Genomic DNA, 18,881 nt, shown 5'->3' with positions numbered 1-18,881 from the left:
GTGAGATCAAGGGGTTTGTAACCGACAGTAAAAAAAAAAAATCAACTTTTCATTGTCAGATAAGTTGTGTACTTGGCTTAAAATTCCAGATAGGAATATGCTTCTTAGGTCTAAATATAAAGGACATGCCATTATATAGTGAAAGAGATCTTCCATTGCAGTTCCGTATACGCATACACCCATCACCCTGTTGACCAGCCTGCAGAAGGCACTTGTCTCTAAATCACTTCTCTAAGCCAGCTGGCAACTTGGAGAATGCATTTAAAGTTCCTTTCTTTCGGGACTTCTGGGATTGGAAAATGCCGAGCTGAACTGATTCTCAGAAGGGGAGCAGGCTGGAACTTCTGTTCGGGGTAGTGGAAGGCAATCTAATGCCTACTGCCTGCTTTTCTCAGTCATAGATCAGTCCAAGATATGCACCGGAAACTGAGGAGATTTACCTTGGCTAAAAGGGAGTCCCGGGGTGGGGGGTCTCCTTTGAGGCTTTGAGAGATCTCCGGAGACGAGTTGCATTTCATCATCTGCAGAAGTTTCCAGAGTCATTTATTTGACATACGCTTGACAGGATCCTAATCTTCTTTGATACTGCTAAACATCTGAAGCTATACAAGACCGGTGTTGATCTGGATAACTACAGAAAAGGTACAGATGGCTATCTTTCATTCCGGGACTAATTAAAGTTAAAATAAAATCAGAAGGTGGGAAATTGAAATTTAGAAAGCTTGGAAGAAGAAGGGGAGAAGGGGCGAAATTTGGACTTTGTAAATTTAAAGGACAGTGCTAAAAAGTGGAAAGGAATTTATTGTTTTGTCTGCTTGCGGTTTTGGAGAAAAAGCCCCATCGTCATAGACTTGCAGCTCCCACAGCCAACACAGGAAATACGTCAAGCATCAAGAGATCTCTCTACCAGTGAAAACGGGATTTGGTGGCAAGCAAAGCAGGAAGTATCGGATGTAAAAGGGAAATCATTGAAGCAGCCAGCCTACTCTAGGACTATAATATCATAGAAAAACATCGGCGGCCATTGCTAGGAGGCTAAAAATTAAATAAAATTTTTAAAGTGTTCGGGACATTAAAAATTGGTGGAGCCGACAGAGGTGACGATTATAAGGTAAATACTATTGGACATTACTGTTAATAACTATTTTAGAAGCCTCTAGAGGAAAAAGGAAAATTTTTTTAAAGTGAGGCAGAAAGTCCTGACCGCCATTTTGGAGAAAATAAAAACTTTAAAAATTAATATCTGAGCCCAGGAGGCTCTGAGGACAGCGAAATTAGGCTTATTGAAAAGAGCACTCACTCTTTTGAATCTGATAGTTGAAATTTAATTTGGTGAGGTCAAAATTTTCGGTGTTCTTACATGTCAGACCATACGCAAACCCGTGCAAGGACTGCTTCACTGGAGAAAATGCAGGATCAATTAGATGCAATGGAAGCCAGGATAATGAAAGGGATGAGGGAGATGATAACTGCTTCCAAAAAAGAAATTAGAAAAGATATTGAAGAGCTAATGAAAGGGATGAGGGAGATGATAACTGCTTCCAAAAAAGAAATTAGAAAAGATATTGAAGAGCTAAAAAAAGATATAGAGGATCTCAGAAATGAAACTGTAGTGACATCAAAAAAAGTGTAAGAGGTGGAAGGGAGAGTGAATACATGATTCCACCTTGTTAAAAATACAAGAAAAAGTGGCAGTTCATGACTGCAAATTGATGGAGCCCCAGATACGTCTGAAAGGAGTACCTGAGGATGAAGAAACTGATTTGAAAGACTATATAATAAAAATAATTGCAGAATTTTTGGAGGAAGATCCTGAAGGGACTAGAAACATGTATAACTATATGTATAGAGTGAACCCACTATATGCCAAAAAAAAAATCTACCAAGAGATGTGGTTATAAGATATATGACAAAAGAAATTGTGGGAAAAATCATGAATAAAAACTTAGAAAAGACATTGATAGTGGGAGGCAGCCGACTAAGAATTATGAAGGAGTTGCCAAGACAAGTGATAAATGACAGAAGAGCATATAAGAAATTGACAGAAAAATTACGGGACAATGAAATGAGGTATAGATGGATAATACCTGAAGGTCTGAGCTTTGAGCTACAAGGAAAAAGGATTACAGTTACAAGCACACAGGAACTGCGTGGATTTTATGAAGAACATAAATTATTATCTTGGAATGTAAATGGACTAAATTCACCACAAAAAAGAAAGGCAAAGTTTCATTGGATTAAAAAAGCAAAATTGTAATATAGTTTGTTTACAAAAAGTACATATCAAACAAAAGGATTACAAATTTTTATGGAATAAACAATTGGGACTAGAATTTCATTCATTGGCTGAACAGAAAAAAAAGGGAGTGATTTTTTGTATTAAACAAGAATTGGACCTGAAACTAGTGTTTAAAGATAAAGATGGAAGATTTGTAGCAGTAGAAATAATATTAAATGCAAAAAAAGTTGTTATTGGGACTGTATGCACCAAATGGAGCAAAGGATGCTTTTTTAAAAGACATTATACAACAGTTTGATGAAGTGACATATGATCAAGTTTTGATAATGGGGGACTTTAATGGAACAATTATTAACACACTGGATAGGTTTGGGGGGGGAAATAATAAGGAAGGAAAATTGCCAAAGTATTTTTTTTAATTGGTCAAACAAGAAAACTTGGAGGATATATGGAGGAAATTTAATCCTGAAGTGCGGGACTATACCTTTTTTTCAGCAAGACATAAAACTTCTTCCAGAATTGACATGTTGTGGGGCACTAAAGATTTAGGCCTTATAACAAAGAAAACAGAGATTTTACCTAAAATAGGGGCTGATCATAACCCAATAATGTGGATTACAAAATTGTCTAAAAAGTCGAGAAGATGGAGATTGAATGAAGAATAAAGAAATAGTGACATCTCTAGAAAATGAAACTAAAGCTTTCTTCCAAATAAACGATAAAGAAGATATAGAATTTCAGACGGTGTGGGATGCTTATAAAGCAGTAATGAGAGGAATATTGATTACATTGAATAATAAAAACAAGAGGGCAAAAGAAAAACAGATGCTGGACATTCAAAATGAAATAAAGAAAAAAGAAGGAGAACTGAGAAAAAGGCCAGGGAAAAAGAAAATTATGAGGGAAATTACAATATTACAAACACAAATGAAACATTTGTTAAATAAAGAACTGGAATGGAACCTGAAAAGGTTGCAGCAGAAATCTTTCGAGGGAGCAAATAAACCTGGAAAATATTTGGCCTGGCAATTGGAGAAAAAGAGAGAAAGTAAAATTATTAATAAAATTGTGTTGGAGGGAAGAGAGGTGGTAGATCAAGAAGGAACAAAAAGAGAATTCTTTAAGTATTATGCCAAATTATTTAAGGGTGTTAAAATAAAGAAAGAAAAGATGGAAGAGTATTTACAAAACATTAAAATAGCACCCTTAACAGAAAATATGGGAAAAGTCTTGCATAATCCAATTGAAAAAATAGAAATTGAAGCAGCAATTAATGCAATGAAAATGGAAAAGCACCTGGGCCAGATGGATATACAGCTAAATTTTTTAAAACCTTCAAAGAGGAGTTAATTCCGAAACTTCAGAAATTGATGAACATGATAAGAATAAAAGGGAAAATACCAAATACATGGAAGGAAGCTGTTATTTCATTGATTCCAAAGGAAGATAGAGATGTCACGAGTGTAAAAAATTATAGACCAATCTCATTATTAAATAATGACTATAAAATATATACAAGAATCTTGGCTTAAACAACATTTGATAAATTTTATAAAGGAAGATGGAAACTTGGGAATATTTGTGGAAGAATTCTATTAAGCTTTCGACGTGTCATAGTATTAAAGAGAACTGTTTTAAAATGATGTACAGACGGTATATGACTCCTAAAAAGTTGGCAGAGATGAACAATAAGATGCCAGATAGATGTTGGAAATGTAAAAAAACATGAAGGTTCTTTCTACCATATGTGGTGGACTTGTGAAAGAGCAAAAAAAGTATTGACAGATGATTCAACAAGAAATTTCTAGGATCTTGGGATACGAATTTAAGAAAGTTGCAGAGACTTTTCTGTTGGGATTACAAATGGAAAAATTTCCAAAAGAAGATAGAACTATAATCTGGTACTTGCTTTCAGCTGCTAGGACACTGTATGCGCAGTTGTGGAATCAAGAAAAAATACCAGAAAAATGGGATTGGATTGTAAAAGTTATTACATGGAGTAAAATGGACGAATTAACAAGAATTCTAAGAGACTATGACTTAGACGTTTTTAAGATGGAGTGGAAAAAGTTTAGAAGATATGTAGAAAAAGAGTGGAAAATAAATGGACATTGGACAATTTTTGATAATGATTAAGTCTTAGAAGGAAGAAGAATATTAATCTTTGTTGTTATTAGTTAAGGGTACCTTTAAATGTTAGTATTTTAAGTAAATAACACCGGCGGGGGTCAAGTAACGGGGGGAGGGGTGGTTAGAAAGTAATATATGGTATAGATAAGAAGTTATTAACGTTGCAAGAAATAGATATTGTTACCATATGTTACTAAATAAAATTGTTATAAACAAAAAATAAAGTTCCTTTCTTTCCACCTCTCTCTCCTCCCATCTGTTTGCCTGCCTGTCCCTGTCTTGCAGCTGTCAAATATCTGTTGTTCGTGTTTGTGGCTCTCAAACATCTTGACATTTATTCTATGTGGCTCATACATTGACCAAGTTTGGCCACTCCTGTTCTATATCATTATCACATCTATCTTGAAGAAGGCTTTACTGTAGTGTACCTATATTAGACTAGCTGGTCTGTAGCTTCTTAGATGCTCCTCCTTCACCCCCAGTGCTTCTTCTCAGCTGTTAGTATTAGCCAGTGGACTTAATGTATGAAGCGCATGGTTGGTTATATATTTTAGTGAAACAGCTAATGATTTAACATTTAAACTCTTGTTATTCACTTGAGGGTTTTTAAAGTCTTCCACTTAAATGGCATGTTACTTTCCCCCCTATTAAACAGAAGTTTAATGGTGGGGGGGAAAGTAACAGATCATGTAAGCGGTTGATGTGATTCACCTGAGAGTTTTTAAAAGAGCGGAATGTGGAATGGCTTTGTTGCACTCTGTTTCCATTCCCAATCCTCATGACTTCAGTTGAATAAACTGACTTGCTTTTTAAAAGCCCTCTGCATTCAAAAGTGATGAAGTCTGAAAAGAAATATTTTAAATAAGACTTAAATTGCTAAATGTGGCACTGAGGAGGTCAGAAAGGCTCCCACACGTCTGTTATTTTGCAGAATCCGCAAAACAGAAATGTAAAAGAATGGAACAATCCAGGAAGGTGTTTTTATAATGGAACAGGACTGTGGTCTACTGCAACCATGATTCCATGTAGTAGACTGTGGTCTACTGCAACCAAGGTTTCATCTTGCCTTTACTTAGGGTTCCCAGACCACACCCCCCAATGGAGGGGGGTCCCCCCACTGCCAGACCCTCCCCCCAGCCACTGATCAGCTGGCTGGTGGAGAGGGTGGGACTTACCAGGAGAAGGAGTAGGCCTCGTGGCCCATATCACACAGGAAGTGATGCTATCTCACCAGCTGCATCCAGATGACGCTCTGGTGTTTGGGCGAAAACTCTGTAGTAGCAGCTAGTTTTATCATAGAGTTTTTGCCCAAATACCAGAACGTTTCTTGGGCATTGTGGGTGTGATGATGTCACTTCGTGTGCGATGCCAGGGACAAGGCCTAGGCCTTTCTCTTTCTCCTTCGAAGTCCCCTCCATCTCCTACCAGTTGGAACAATCCAGGAAGGTGCCTTTATAGTGGAACAGGACTGTGGTCCACTACAACAGTGATTCTAGATTTCATCTTGCTTTTACTTAGGGTTGCCAGACCCTCCCCACCACACACACACACACACACACACAATGGAGGGGGGGGGGGTCCAGGCTGTGTCAGACATGCGATCTGCAGCTAGAAAAGCCACTTCCTGCCAAAGTCGCTCCTGACAACCATTCTTCTACTGCATTGTCTTCTATTTTTGTGATTCCACTTTGCTTTGCCTAGGCAGTTGTGGTTTGTACGGTCTGCTAATCCTGTAACCCTAGTCCAGTTGTGTTGTTCACTGGATGTTTTATGCAATACGATTGCATTGCTTTCCTGTTACGTAATTCACCTTGAGCCTCAGTGAGAAAGGTGCAATATAAATAAAGGGTTTTTTTTTAAGTGAATCAATTATTCAGCTGAAGCCATAAATGGAATTATTGTATTTGCTTTTACAGGTGAAGACTGGTGACCGGTACCAGAGTTATCCCATGCATTAACCATGTCCAGGAGGAAATCAGAAAGCAAAATCCCTCCGGGCTTGCTGCCTGCGCCTCTTCACACGCACATAAAGACGGACAACTTCCACAATTTCTATGAAGTTGAGCCCAGAGAGTTGGGGAGGTAAGAGCATTCTAGTGATTTCTGTGGGTTTTAGTTAAGTTTATTGATCTCTGTTGTAGGCCCACATCTATAATATGATGTATTTAGTAATGAGATTCATCAAGACCATATTTCAGTGCAGTAGCTGACTTAGGCTGGTCAGCAACAAAAAGACGGGATATAATCCTAAGGACAGCAGGATTCAGAGCAACAGCGCTGGTGTCCATTGTAGCTGTGGATGCCGTTTTGCTGTGCCAGGCATGCAAACTGCAGCCAGAAAAGCCACTTCCTGCCTCTCACCCTTTCCCAGGCCCTTGCTGCTGGCACGATTCTTATTTGGTTAAGAGCAGGCTGGGGGAAGGAGTGTGCCTCCGGGTGCTTCAAGGTTACCACAGATTTTGTTAGTCTTTCAGGCTGCTACTGGACTCTTGCTTTTTTTCTCCTGCTAAAGACAGACTAACACGGCTACCAATCTTGAGCTATGCCTTGGGTTAAAAGTGTGTTACATGCATACAGTTTACTAGGGTGAATGAGACTGTGAGATTCCATTGTTGAAATACAGGGTTCACTTTAATCCTCAACTGTGTCTGACACTGTAATTTATATTGTGTTTACAAAAAGCCTCTAACAACTTGCTGAGCGGATGTGATGCCATAGAGTATACATAAATGTTCCAGCTTGACAAGAAATAAAGCTGTTATAACAATTGGAGTCCAGTTTTTGTGAGGAAAGAGAACATTGTCAGTCTGGCTGGAAACCAAACCTCTCAGACTCCGTGAACAGGTCGAGACGGTAACAAGTTTAAGTGACAGAGCAGAGGTTCTCAGTTTTTTTTAAACAGGACCACTATTTAAGTAACAGTACTTCTCAGGGTGCGTTGTGACTAGTAAAGCAATTCCAAGAGTTTTTGTAATAAGGCAGCATATAACTTCTCTAAATTACGCAGTTCACACACACCATTTTGTTATCCTTACAATGTCCCTGTAAGCCAGCATTATCATTCCCATATTATAGATGATGGACTGAAGCTGGTTTGTCCAAAACCACATAGCGAGTCCAGGGCAGAGACAAAATTCGAACCTGGGACCTCTTTGCCTGTAGCTCCCTCTCTTGGTATGTCTCACCAGCTACCCATAATGCAGAGTAGCAACAAGGTTCGAGAAACAGTAGTCTGGAATGTACAGCGCTGAATTTCAGATTGATTTTAGCAGGCCATCATTTCTTTCCTTCTGCTGAGGATCGCCATCTAATATTCTGAATTAAATACTTCTTTTCAGTTGTAAAGATTTCTTGCATGTTAAATACACGGTGCCTTGTGTTTAGTAACTTTTTTCCTAGCTTCAGGTATATTATATAACACTTGGACTTGTCTCTAGTTTAAAATGTATGCATTGTCATTCCAGTAGCCCAACGCAGCTTAAGTCATATAATATAATACGCAACTTGCCAGATTTCCTTTATATATACTTGAATATTTATTAATTTTTAGAGTTTTATCTGTTTTAATTGTTTATTCCCTCACATGTTTAAATATTGCTTATTGTTATGTGGGATCTATTGTTGGAAGCCGCCCTGAGCCATTCGTGGGAAGGGCGGGATATAAATTCTAAATAAATAAATAAATAAAAATAAAATATTAATCGCCCATAAAAACATATTTTAACACCACAAAAGAAAACTATCTTCAAACAACTCTTGCATTATACTTGATTGTTAAGGAGAGCTGTGCTTTCTCCTGTCTTTCTGCCCGTGGCTTCAATTCCTGCCACTTTTTTATTTAATAAAGAGCTTTCACATGGTTTGCTTCCTACATGGATATTGGTTCCACTGTGTAAGATACTAAAGTTTGAGTTTAGTAGCACCTTTGTCACACACCAGGAAGGGCCTTCTACTGGCTGCCACCACTCTGGTCAGGGTCTGCCTGTGGGGCCCAGAGCACCCACCCAACCCCTGTGTCTTCCTTATTAACAGATACCTTTTAACCATGGCCAAGAAGACACAGGCAGTTTAACAATAACAGCAACAGTGTATTTATAGTGCTCAAACAATAAGTGTGCAGTGAAGCCTTTAGTGTACCGGTGAATAAAGGAACAGTAAAGGTTGGTGCAAATAAGTAAGCAGTCCTAACGCAACTGACTAGATTTTCTCTGCTTCTAAAACTCACCAGCCCCTTTGGATGAGGGATCTCTTCCTCCAGCTATAACCTTCTCTCCAGACTCCAGCCCTTCCAAAGAGAGAACACCCCCTGTCTGTGGCTTGGCCTTTTATGCTTTCCTTCCCAGGTCTCACCCACTCTGGGCTAGTTTTTTCTCAGAACTTTGCCACCCAATCAGAGGGACAGAAGGAATCCTGGCAGATGTAGCCCCCTGTATCTACTCCTATTCAGGCTTCTCCCTGCCCCCCAGGCCTCACTAGGCCTCAGATTGTGATAACCTTTAAGTCCAACAAAGTTTTATTCCTGGTATAAGCTTTCATGTGGATGCACACTTCTTCGGGAACTTTCATGCGTGCCCATGAAAGCTTATATTTGGGATTAAACTTTGTTGGTCTTCAAGGTGCCACTGGACTCAGACGTTGTTCTGCTGCTTCAGGCCAACACGGTTGCCCTCATGAATCCATGTAAAAGATTGTGTGCAATACAATAAATGAGTCAAACATAGCAGGAAGTGTCAACCGGTAAATAGTTCCTGTTATTTTTTTGCGCCTCTGGGTCATCTGAAGATGTAGGGTGGAAGGGAGCAGAAAATATTAATTTGGCAAAGATCAGGATTTTTAAAATGCCAGCTTCTGCGGTAAGTTTACTAATCAAATGGGTGTCAACTGTTGAAGGCATTGGAAGAGGAGTCTCAAAGCAACTTCCAATCACCTTCCCTTCCTCTCCCTACAACAGGCACCTTGGGGGGGCAGGGGGGGCTGCAAAAGTTCTGAGCAAACTGTGACTGGCCCAAGTTCACCCAGCAGCTGCATGTGAAAGAGTGAGGATTCAAATCCGGTTCTCCAGATTAGAGTCTGCTGCTCTTAATTACTATATCATGCTAGCTTTCAAGATATCAACAGTGCACATTTGGCTGTTCTCTGGAAACTGAAATGATTTCTCTTTTGTATAACGAGCAATAATAGATGCTCCTTCAGGAATATGCAAACTCTGTGTTACAAAGTTTGGCTCATTAACTTTTATTAATACAATTTCATTAGCAGGGAAGTCACTTGAAAGTGCCAGTTAAAAATTCTAATAGGTTTCTTAAGGTCAGCTTCTTGCTTTGCTGTTCTTTGCATAATTCATTTGCTGACTTCAGAATGAGGAATCCATCCCCCCCCTTTCATTGCAGTTCAGTGTTTACTTGAAACATTCTTCCCCTAGCTGCTTTACGATGAGATCCAATAGGAATCACATAAAGATACATTTGTCTTTAAGAGGAAGCAAACAAACCCCCTTCCCTTAAAAAAAAAAAGAATTTTCCATCTTGTGTAGAGGTTAATCCAGAGCAGGGGCAGCCAAACTTGCTTAATGTAAGAGCTACATAAAATAAATGCCAGCTGTCTGAGAGTCTCAAGACGCGAGCGTCAGATGTCTGAGAGAAGGAAATGGGGAAGGAGAGGTGGAAAGAAAGCAAATTTAACATCAAATGCATGCTCCAAGCAAGCAGCTGGCTTGACTCGAAGTGATTTAAAGAGACAAATGCATTCTCCAAGCCATCTGATCGGGGGGGGGGGATTTAAGAGCCACACAATATATGCGAAAGAGCCACAGCTTGGCCACCTCAGATCCAGAGGCAGACGGTGGGTAAGTCACCTCTGAATGCTTTTTTTCAAAACAGATTGGAAGTGTCTTAAGAGAAGAGTGTGTGTGGGTGTCTTCTTTTTCCTAGGTTAGTAAAGTTGTTGAGATTCTTTTATGTCTTTGTTTTGCAGAGATTTTCTTGTGAGAATGCCACTGTTTGTACACTTCAAACTGCCTAAAAAGGGTCCTGCTTGATTTTAAAATTGACAGTGGCATTGGAAAACAGTATTCCTGGTCCTAATTGGTTCTCTGCTCTGGAATCCTGGCTTAAAGTGCTGTCCAAAAGTAATGCAGGACTTAAAAAAAATCTCTGGAAGTTTTTGTCAGGATGTACAAAAGGAAAGACTTTTTCACACAGAGGCACATTATGCGCTCACATCTTACTGCAGATTTTCAGACTTTGGATTCTGTGCCTGCCTTATGCACCATTCTTTTCCCTCCAGTGTATTTATTCTGTGTCATTAAAGAGAAAAATGTCTTCAGAGCTTTAGGCTTCCCATCTTTCTCTTTACATCTCACGTCAGTTTTATTCCGCACCCTTCCCCTTATTTTGTTTGTGTGCAGCACTGAAATCCATTTTGTTTTTTTGCACCGGGGAGACTGTCATTTGCCTCCTCCTCCTTTTAAGGCAATATCAGCAGGGAACCAAACCTCACACAGCTCCTATTAAACATCACCCTGTCATTTAAAAATTTTTTGTTCAGCAATCTGAGATTAGCGATGGTCTCATATCGCTAGACTCATGCCGCTTGCAAAAAAACCAAATTAAAACAAGAAGAAATGGACTTTGTACATCAATGTAGTGGGGAAAGATGGCGGAAGGTAGAGAATGGGTGGAACAACCTCAATATGGGCAGGCAGTGAGCTTTGGGGGGCAGCAAAAGGGCAGGCGGGAATCTGAGGGAATCTTTATGCTTTTGAATTACCATCAGTTTGAAAGCAAACCAAAGGAAAAATCAGCATAAAACTTGGGGGAACAGCACCCAAAAAGCAAACTGAGTGTTGAAGGTAAGAAAATCAGTTCAAAATGACAAAAACCTGATGGACGTGCTTGGTGAAAGTAAGGGAAAAACACCTGTGCATGATAGTGATTCAAATGTGGAATTCCCTGCCAGAGGATGTAGTGATGGCCACAGGAATAAGCAGCTTTAAAAGGGGATTTGATAGATTCATGAAGTCTATCATTGGCTACTAGCCATGGAGACTGAGCAGAACCTCCACATTCAGAGGCTCTCAGCCTCTAAATCCCAGAGCCAGGAGGCAACCTCAGGGACGACCTCAGCCTCACTGTCCTATTGTTGGCCATTCAGAGGAATTGGTGGGCCACTGTGTGAGACAGGAGGCTGGACTAGATGGACCTTCACTGGTCTGATCCAGCAGGGCTCTTATGTTCTTATCAAGGGAAGGCCTTGGCCTCTGCCCTGTCGTTGGCCCTCCAGAGGAACTGGTTGGCCACTGTGTGAGAGCAGATGCTGTAGATGGATCCTCACTGGTCTGATCCAGCAGGGCTCTTCCTATGAAGGCCTTATGAAGATCTCAGCCTCTTTGCCTTGTTGCTGGCCCTCTAGAGGAACAGTTTGGCCACTGTGTGAGCCAGGAGGCTGGACTAGATGGACCTTCACTGGTCTGATCCAGCAGGGCTCTTCGGATGTCCTTAGGAAGGCTTCGGCCTCTCTGCCCTGTTGTTGGCCCTCCAGAGGAACTGTTTGGCCACGGTGTGAGATTGGAGGTTGGACTGGAGCGCACCCCTTGTCTGATCCAGCCGGGCTCCTCTTACGTTCTTAATAGCTGGGTGTAAGAGAAATATTTTACTTGTGTAATATTTTACTGCTTATGTAGACCCTATGGGTGACTTGTGAGGCAGGAATTCAAAAGTATTAGAAAGCATAAAAATGCTTTTTAAGCCCACACAGTACAATTTTTCACTTCAGTATCTTCAAGACCCTTAAAGATTCCTCTTAAACTCCTCACTGCTATATTTCTGGACATTCCTGTAAACACCAATACTGAAATCCAAAGCTTGGTTTTAAAGCATTCATTACCTGGCTGAGTGAATACATTTTTCTGTACTTCCTCAAAGGCCGGCTTGGTGTTTAAATAGGATGTGGTTTTCTGTAGCTCGCCAACATACATTTTTGTTTCTGCAACTAAATATCTGGTAAGGAGGCAGCCATGATCTGAATGGCCCAGGCAAGCCTGATTTTGTCAGATCTCAGAAGTGAAGCGAGGTCGGCTCTGGCTAGCATGTGGAGGGGAGACCTCCAAGGGAGCCCAGGGTGTGCCATGCAGAGGTGGCAGGCAATGGCCAACCACCTCTCTCGCCTTGAAAACCTACGGGGGTCACCATGAGGCAGCTGAGACTTGACTGCACTGTATTAACTCATGGTGATTAACACATGGAATCCACTGCCATAGGAGGTGGTGGCAGCTATATGCATAGACAGCTTCAAGAGGGGATTGGATAAACATATGAAGCAGAGGTTCATCAGAGGCTGTTAGCCACATAGTGTAGATGGAGCTCTCTGACTGGGGCAGTGATGCTTTGTGTTCTTGGTGCTTGTGGGGGGGCAACTATGGGAGGGCTTCTAGTGTCCTGACCCCACTGGTGGACCTCTTGATGGCACCTGGGTTTTTTTGGCCACTGTGTGACACAGAGTGTTGGACTGGATGGGCCATTGGCCTGATCCAACATGGCTTCTCTTTCATTCTTACGTACACACACACACACAAGGAAGTAGCGTTGTATGACTTCTTCCGAGTGGCTGAAATCAGGCTTTTAGTGCAGAATTCAGGTTGTGAAGGCCTAAACCCACACTACTTTAATTTGGGTAATTTTTACTTTTGTTGTGCTTCAGTTTATGATGATATTGGATTTCTATCCTGCCCTCCACTCCGAAGAGTCTCAGAGCGGCTCACAATCTCCTTTACATTCCTCCCCCACAACAGACACCCTGTGAGGTGGGTGGGGCTGGAGAGGGCTCTCACAGCAGCTGCCTGTTGTCATCCTGGTAGTCTGCTTGAAATTAAAATTTGTCATTATTCCATTTGCACAGGTCTAGAACTTCTTATTCTAGCCTTCAACATGGGTCCAGCTTTTAACTAGTCTCCCTTTTCTAACTTGATGTTGCTTCTCTAAGCTTGGATCTTTTGGCTGGCAGCTGCTGAACAGATATCTAATGGTAGCCATTTTCAGAGATGGAGGGTGGAAGTTTTTCCTGTGCTTGGAAGAGAGTTAAATTCTATTGAAATGGATGAGTGAACAATCATAACTGTAGCCTAGCATGCCATGCACAGTTCTCTAGATGTGCTAAAATATAGTGCAATCCTATAAAGAATTGCTTTCATTTAAGCCCATTGGTTTCATCTGGTTTAGACTGGAGTAGTTCAGCATAAGTTTGCGCTAACAGTTTTAACAGATTTCAGTCCCTTTTGGGGGGATCCCCCCTTAAACTTAATTGTTTCATTTATACCCTCCCCAGTGGTGACTCAAAGCTGCTTATATCAACATCTTCTTCTGTTTTCCTAATAACCCGATTAGGTAGGCTACGCTGTGAGTGAATGGCTGGCCCAAGGTCGCCAAGCAAGCTTTCATGGCAGAGTGGGCATTCAAACCCGTGTCTCCTAGATCCTTAGTACTACACTGCAACCAGTACTACACTGGAGAAGACAGAGTCAGGATACAGGATGATTTTGACAGGCTGGAAAACTGGGCTAAAACCAATAAAATGAATCTTAACGGGGATAAATGTGCAGTTCTTCATTTAGGTTGGAAAAATCCAATGCATGGTTATAGGATGGGGGAGACTTGTCTTGACAGTAGTATGTGCGAAAAGGATCTAGGGGACTTAGTGGACCATACAGTGAAATGAGTCAGCAGCGTGATGCGGTAGCTAAAAAGGCCAATGCAATTTTGGACTGTACCATCAGAAGCATAGTGTCCAGATCACGCAAAGTGATGGTATCACTTTACTCTGCTCTGGTTAGATCTCACCTGGAGTATTATGTTCAGTTTTGGGCACCACAATTTAAAAAGGCTATAGATGAACTGGAACATGTCCAGAGGAGGGCAGTGAAGATGGTGAGGGGTCTGGAAACCAAGCCCTATAAGGAAAGGTTGAAGGAGCTGAGTATCTTTAGCCTGGAGAGGAGCTGACTGAGAAATGATATGATTGCCATCTTTAAGTACTTGAAGGGCTGTCTTATAGAGGATGATGTGGAGTTGTTTCCTGTTGTCCCAGAAGGTCGGACCAGAACCAGTGCGTTGAAATTAAATCAAGAGTTTAGGAAGAACTTCCTGACAGTTAGAGCAGTTCCTCAGTGGAACAGGTTTCCTTGGGAGTCAGTGGGCTCTCCTTCTATGGAGGTTTTTAAAGAGAGGCTGGGTGGCCATCTGACAGCAATGCGGATCTTGTGAACTCATGAGAGGGAGGGCAAGAAAGGTTGCATTGGTGCTGAATGAGCTGAAGAACATGGCCTGTCTAATCAATACCACTTTCCAGAATTTGGAGCCTAAGAGAAGTGAATGCAAATTGAAAATGCGAGCATGTGCTTCAGCAAAATGCACCTTTTTAAAGTGTTATTTTTGAAGCATATTGTTTCCCCTGGATAAAAATCTCCTCTTGGAGCGCTTCTTGAGAAGAACTTCTTGTCCTCCTTGTGGGGAAGCATTCTCAAGCATAAAGGGCTTACCTGCTCTGCATTAAAGAAAGAGAGAGAAAGGTACTGGCATTCAAACTGTGTCAAAGGCTGGAGTGAAGCTTAATTAAATGGTTTTACAGCATGTGAAGATCCTGGGATAAAAGCCCATGTAAATACAGAGCCATCTTCTGTGTAGCAGGTCTCTTGATTTGCACAGTATTTAAAATGGCAATTGGAAGCATCTTAATCACTAGCATAGCTTTGTGGCCTGTTTAATAAGCATTAAGTCTGAACATTAATTCTTTGCTGTTGACTGCCAAATCTTTTCTACATGAAAGTGTTGAACTGAGACATCCAACAAGTTGCATGATTTCTTTCTAGAGTTCTGACCCTGCTGGTGGACTTCCTGGAGGCCCCTGGGTTTTCACCATTGTGTGACCAAAGCATAGCCAGCTTCAAGAGGGGATTGGATAAACATATGGAGCAGAGGTCCATCAGTGGCTATTAGCCACAGTGTATTGTTGGAACTCTCTGTCTGGGGCAAGTGATGCTCTGTATACTTGGTGCTTGGGAAGGGCAACAAGGTGAGGGCTTTTAGTGTCCTGGCCCCACTGATGGACCTCCTGATGGCACCTGGGTTTTTTGGCCACTGTGTGACAGAGTGTTGGACTGGATGGGCCATTGGCTTGATCCAACATAGCTTCTCTTATGTTCTTATGACACAGAGTGTTGGGCTGGATGGGCCATTGGCCTGATCCAACGTGGCTTCTCTTATGTGACACAGAGTGTTGGGCTGGATGGGCCATTGGCCTGATCCAACATGGCTCCTCTTACGTTTTTATGTAGACTCTGCTTATATTGGGTGTCCAAAGTTACAATCCTGTCTGCAGTTAGGCTGCTCGAATTATATGTATTTCAGTAAGATTTAAGTAGCCTAACTGCATGCTAGATTGTTGCCTTGTGAAGAGTTCTTCCTTCCTTTCCAGATGACATAACCCTTGTTCTGCATTCAGAATAACTGATACATGCAAAGTGAATGTGCAGTGACTGTGTTGCTTGATACTGGAGATCCCCATTGTGGTGGCTGTGGGCGCCACAGGGCCCATCAGCATCTTTCTTGGTGCCTGCCAAGTGGGTGGGGCCAGGTGGGGCTTTTTCATATGACCATATGAAGCTGCCTTATCCTGAATGAGACCCTTGGTCCATCAAAGTCAGCCTTGTCTACTCAGACTGGCATCGGCTCTCCAGGGTCTTAACCTGAGGTTTTTCGTGCCTACTTGCCTGGACCCTTTTTAGTTGGAGATGCCGGGGATTGAACCTGGAACCTTCTGCTTACCAAGCAGATGCTCTGCCACTGAGCCACCGTCCCTCCCTCAAACACACCTTCAAACACGTCTTCTGACTGGCTTTGCAGATTAAAAGGCATCCTGTGAAACGGAGCTTCCGCCTGAAAGGGTGAAGTGTTACTATTAGACTTGTATAGAAACTTGAGCCCTGAGTTGGCTTCACCTCCGGTGGCAGCCCTTTTTTGTGATTGTACCCACTGTTATTTGTCAGAATTACAAAACTGCCTGCTGGCTTGAAAAGGGTTTGGACCCCTGCCTTATACCTTAAGCTGCTTCAGCACAAATACACAGGCTTTCCATGAGAGCAAGGACTTACACCCACAGAGCCCAATCTTTCCACCCCTCTCCCCCCGTCATGGCAGCCAGAATTGCCACCTGAAATCCTGTTCCTGGGAGAGATGGGCCCCCCAGGAGCAGGATAGGGGATGGCTTTTCAGGGTGCTACAGAGGGAGGGGGCGTGGAAAAAGCAGTGTTAAAGCGTATATGCACTGTCATTTTATTCGTTGTTGAGTTCCTGTTTCTTCGGGGGGGGGGTGTTTCCTGTTCTGCTCCCTCTAGTGGTTGATTTGGTGCATAACAGTTTGCGTAAAAGAAGTGTAAAGGTAAAGGTAGTCCTCTGTTCAAGCACCAGTCGTTTCCAACTCTGGGGCGATGTTGCATCACGACGTTTTCACGGCAGACTTTTTACGGGGTTGTTGGCCATTGCCTTCCCCAGTCATCTATACTTTACCCCCAGCGAGCTGGGTACTCACCACGGGGCTCTTACGAAAGAAGTGTGCATGCACACAAAAGCTTATACCCAGAATTAACCTTTGCTGGTCTTAAAATGTCCGTTCCTCCTTGCAGTGAGCCACAGCTATTGCATTAACATTCAAGTGCTTAGGTTTCTGTATCTGTTTCCAATTAGAATGTGACCTTAAATAACTAACGTGATACTTCATAAATGCTCCTTCTGTCCATTGCAGAGGAAAATTTGCTGTGGTTAGAAAATGCGTTGCAAAATCTACTGGCCAGGAATTTGCAGCAAAGTTCCTGAAGAAGAGGAGGAGAGGCCAAGACTGCAAAGCAGAAATCCTTCATGAAATCGCCGTGCTTGAACTTATGAAGGCCAGCGCTCGTGTCATCAACCTCCATGAAGTCTATGAAACGACACATGAAGTCATCTTAGTGTTGGAATAGTAAGTATGTGATGTGTCACCTTCCGTAGAGTAACTGCTAATGTATTTAGGGTTGTTTTGCATAATAGCCAGAAGGGTTACGCTAAGTAATCTATATGCTCTACCTCCTTGGCTTTGGATTTCATTCTTTACCACGAGTTATCAGCAAGGCTAATGTCGCTGATCTGCATGTTCTTGCTTTACTGTCAACCTGAGAAATGAGTAGATGTTTATAAAAAGGTAAGGGTAGTCCCCTGTGCAAGCACCAGTCGTTTCCGACTCTGGGGTGATGTTACATCATGACATTTTCATGGCAGACTTTTTATGGGGTGGTTTGCCATTGCCTTCCCCAGTCATCTACACTTTACCCCCCACAAGCTGAGTACTCATTTTACTGACCTCAGAGCCAGCTACCTGAACCAGCTTCCGCTGGTATCAAACTCAGGTCGTGAATGGTCATTCACCTGTCTTCTATACAGTTGTCCATCAGAGCTGAGTGGGACTAGAGGTGTCAGATGGCTCATGTAGCTATTATAAATAGCTACATGATAAAACCAACAATCTCAATTGCAGGAATAAAACGATAAAATGTAAACAATTTACAATTTAAGACAAGATATTGGTGCTATGAGAGCCCCGTGGTGGAGTGGTAAAGCTGCAGTACTGCAGTCGGAGCCCTCTGCTCACGACCTGAGTTCGATCCCAGCGAAAGCTGGTTCAGGTCACCGGCTCCAGGTTGACTCAACCTTCCATCCTTCCGAGGTCGGTAAAATGAGTCCCCAGCTTGCTGGGGGGAAAGTGTAGACGACTGGGGAAGGCAATGGCAAACCACCCCGTAAAAAGCCTGCCGTGAAAATGTTGTGAAAGCAACGTCACCCCAGAGTCGGAAACGACTGGTGCTTGCACAGGGGACTACCTTGACCTTTTTTTTTAATTGGTGCTATACAGAATCTTAAAGCAGAGGCGGATCAGGTTGTATTAGATCTTCTCTTTATCTGTTGGTGGTCCTTCTGGTGGAATTGCCCCGCAGCATAGATGCAGCAGCCTTCTCCCACTAGTTACTATAGACCTGTTTTAAAAGTTCAGTTTTACAAGCCCTGTGGAATTGGGAGAGATCCCGCAGGGCTCCTATGGCCTCAGGGAGAGCATTCCACAGCATTGGTGCTGCCACTGAGAAGGCCCTGGCCCATGTAGGGCCTAGCCTGGCCTCCCTTAGTCTGGGGATGGACAACAGATTTTGAGTTCTCAGACGTAGTGCTCCCTGAGGAACACATGGGGGAAGGCAGTCCCTTAGACAGACAGGTCCTCAGCCATATAGGGCTTTGTGAGCTACTGGCATTAAAGTTGTGATCTACTGCGTCAATTAGTGTGCTCTGGGGCCATTTTTCCTGAACTAAGACAAAAAAAAGGTGTGAGCTGCAGTCTAAAAAACTGTGAGCTAGCTCACACTAACTCAGCTTAGAGGAAGCACTGATCCTTAGGGATATCTTAGGCACAAGTGTGGGGAGAGGGAGGGAAGGTGATTGTA

At 42.3% G+C, this 18,881-nt stretch overlaps 1 protein-coding gene across 1 annotated transcript in view; it reads left to right on the top strand.

Annotated features, from left to right (window-relative positions):
* Positions 1 to 18,881, top strand: part of STK17B (serine/threonine kinase 17b) — a 50,182-nt gene that overhangs the window by 10,995 nt on the left and 20,306 nt on the right. Inside the window, exons 2-3 of the mRNA XM_060257008.1 lie at positions 6,286 to 6,451; positions 17,162 to 17,374. Coding sequence (XP_060112991.1) covers positions 6,330 to 6,451; positions 17,162 to 17,374 — 335 coding nt within the window. The 5' untranslated portion in view covers positions 6,286 to 6,329. The remainder of the gene's footprint in view (positions 1 to 6,285; positions 6,452 to 17,161; positions 17,375 to 18,881) is intronic.

The sequence above is a fragment of the Heteronotia binoei genome, chromosome 16 (assembly GCF_032191835.1).
Source record: "Heteronotia binoei isolate CCM8104 ecotype False Entrance Well chromosome 16, APGP_CSIRO_Hbin_v1, whole genome shotgun sequence".
Classification (NCBI taxonomy): domain Eukaryota; kingdom Metazoa; phylum Chordata; class Lepidosauria; order Squamata; family Gekkonidae; genus Heteronotia; species Heteronotia binoei.
The sequence above is the reverse complement of the archived record's forward strand: the minus strand, read 5'-3'. Positions and strand labels throughout refer to the sequence as shown.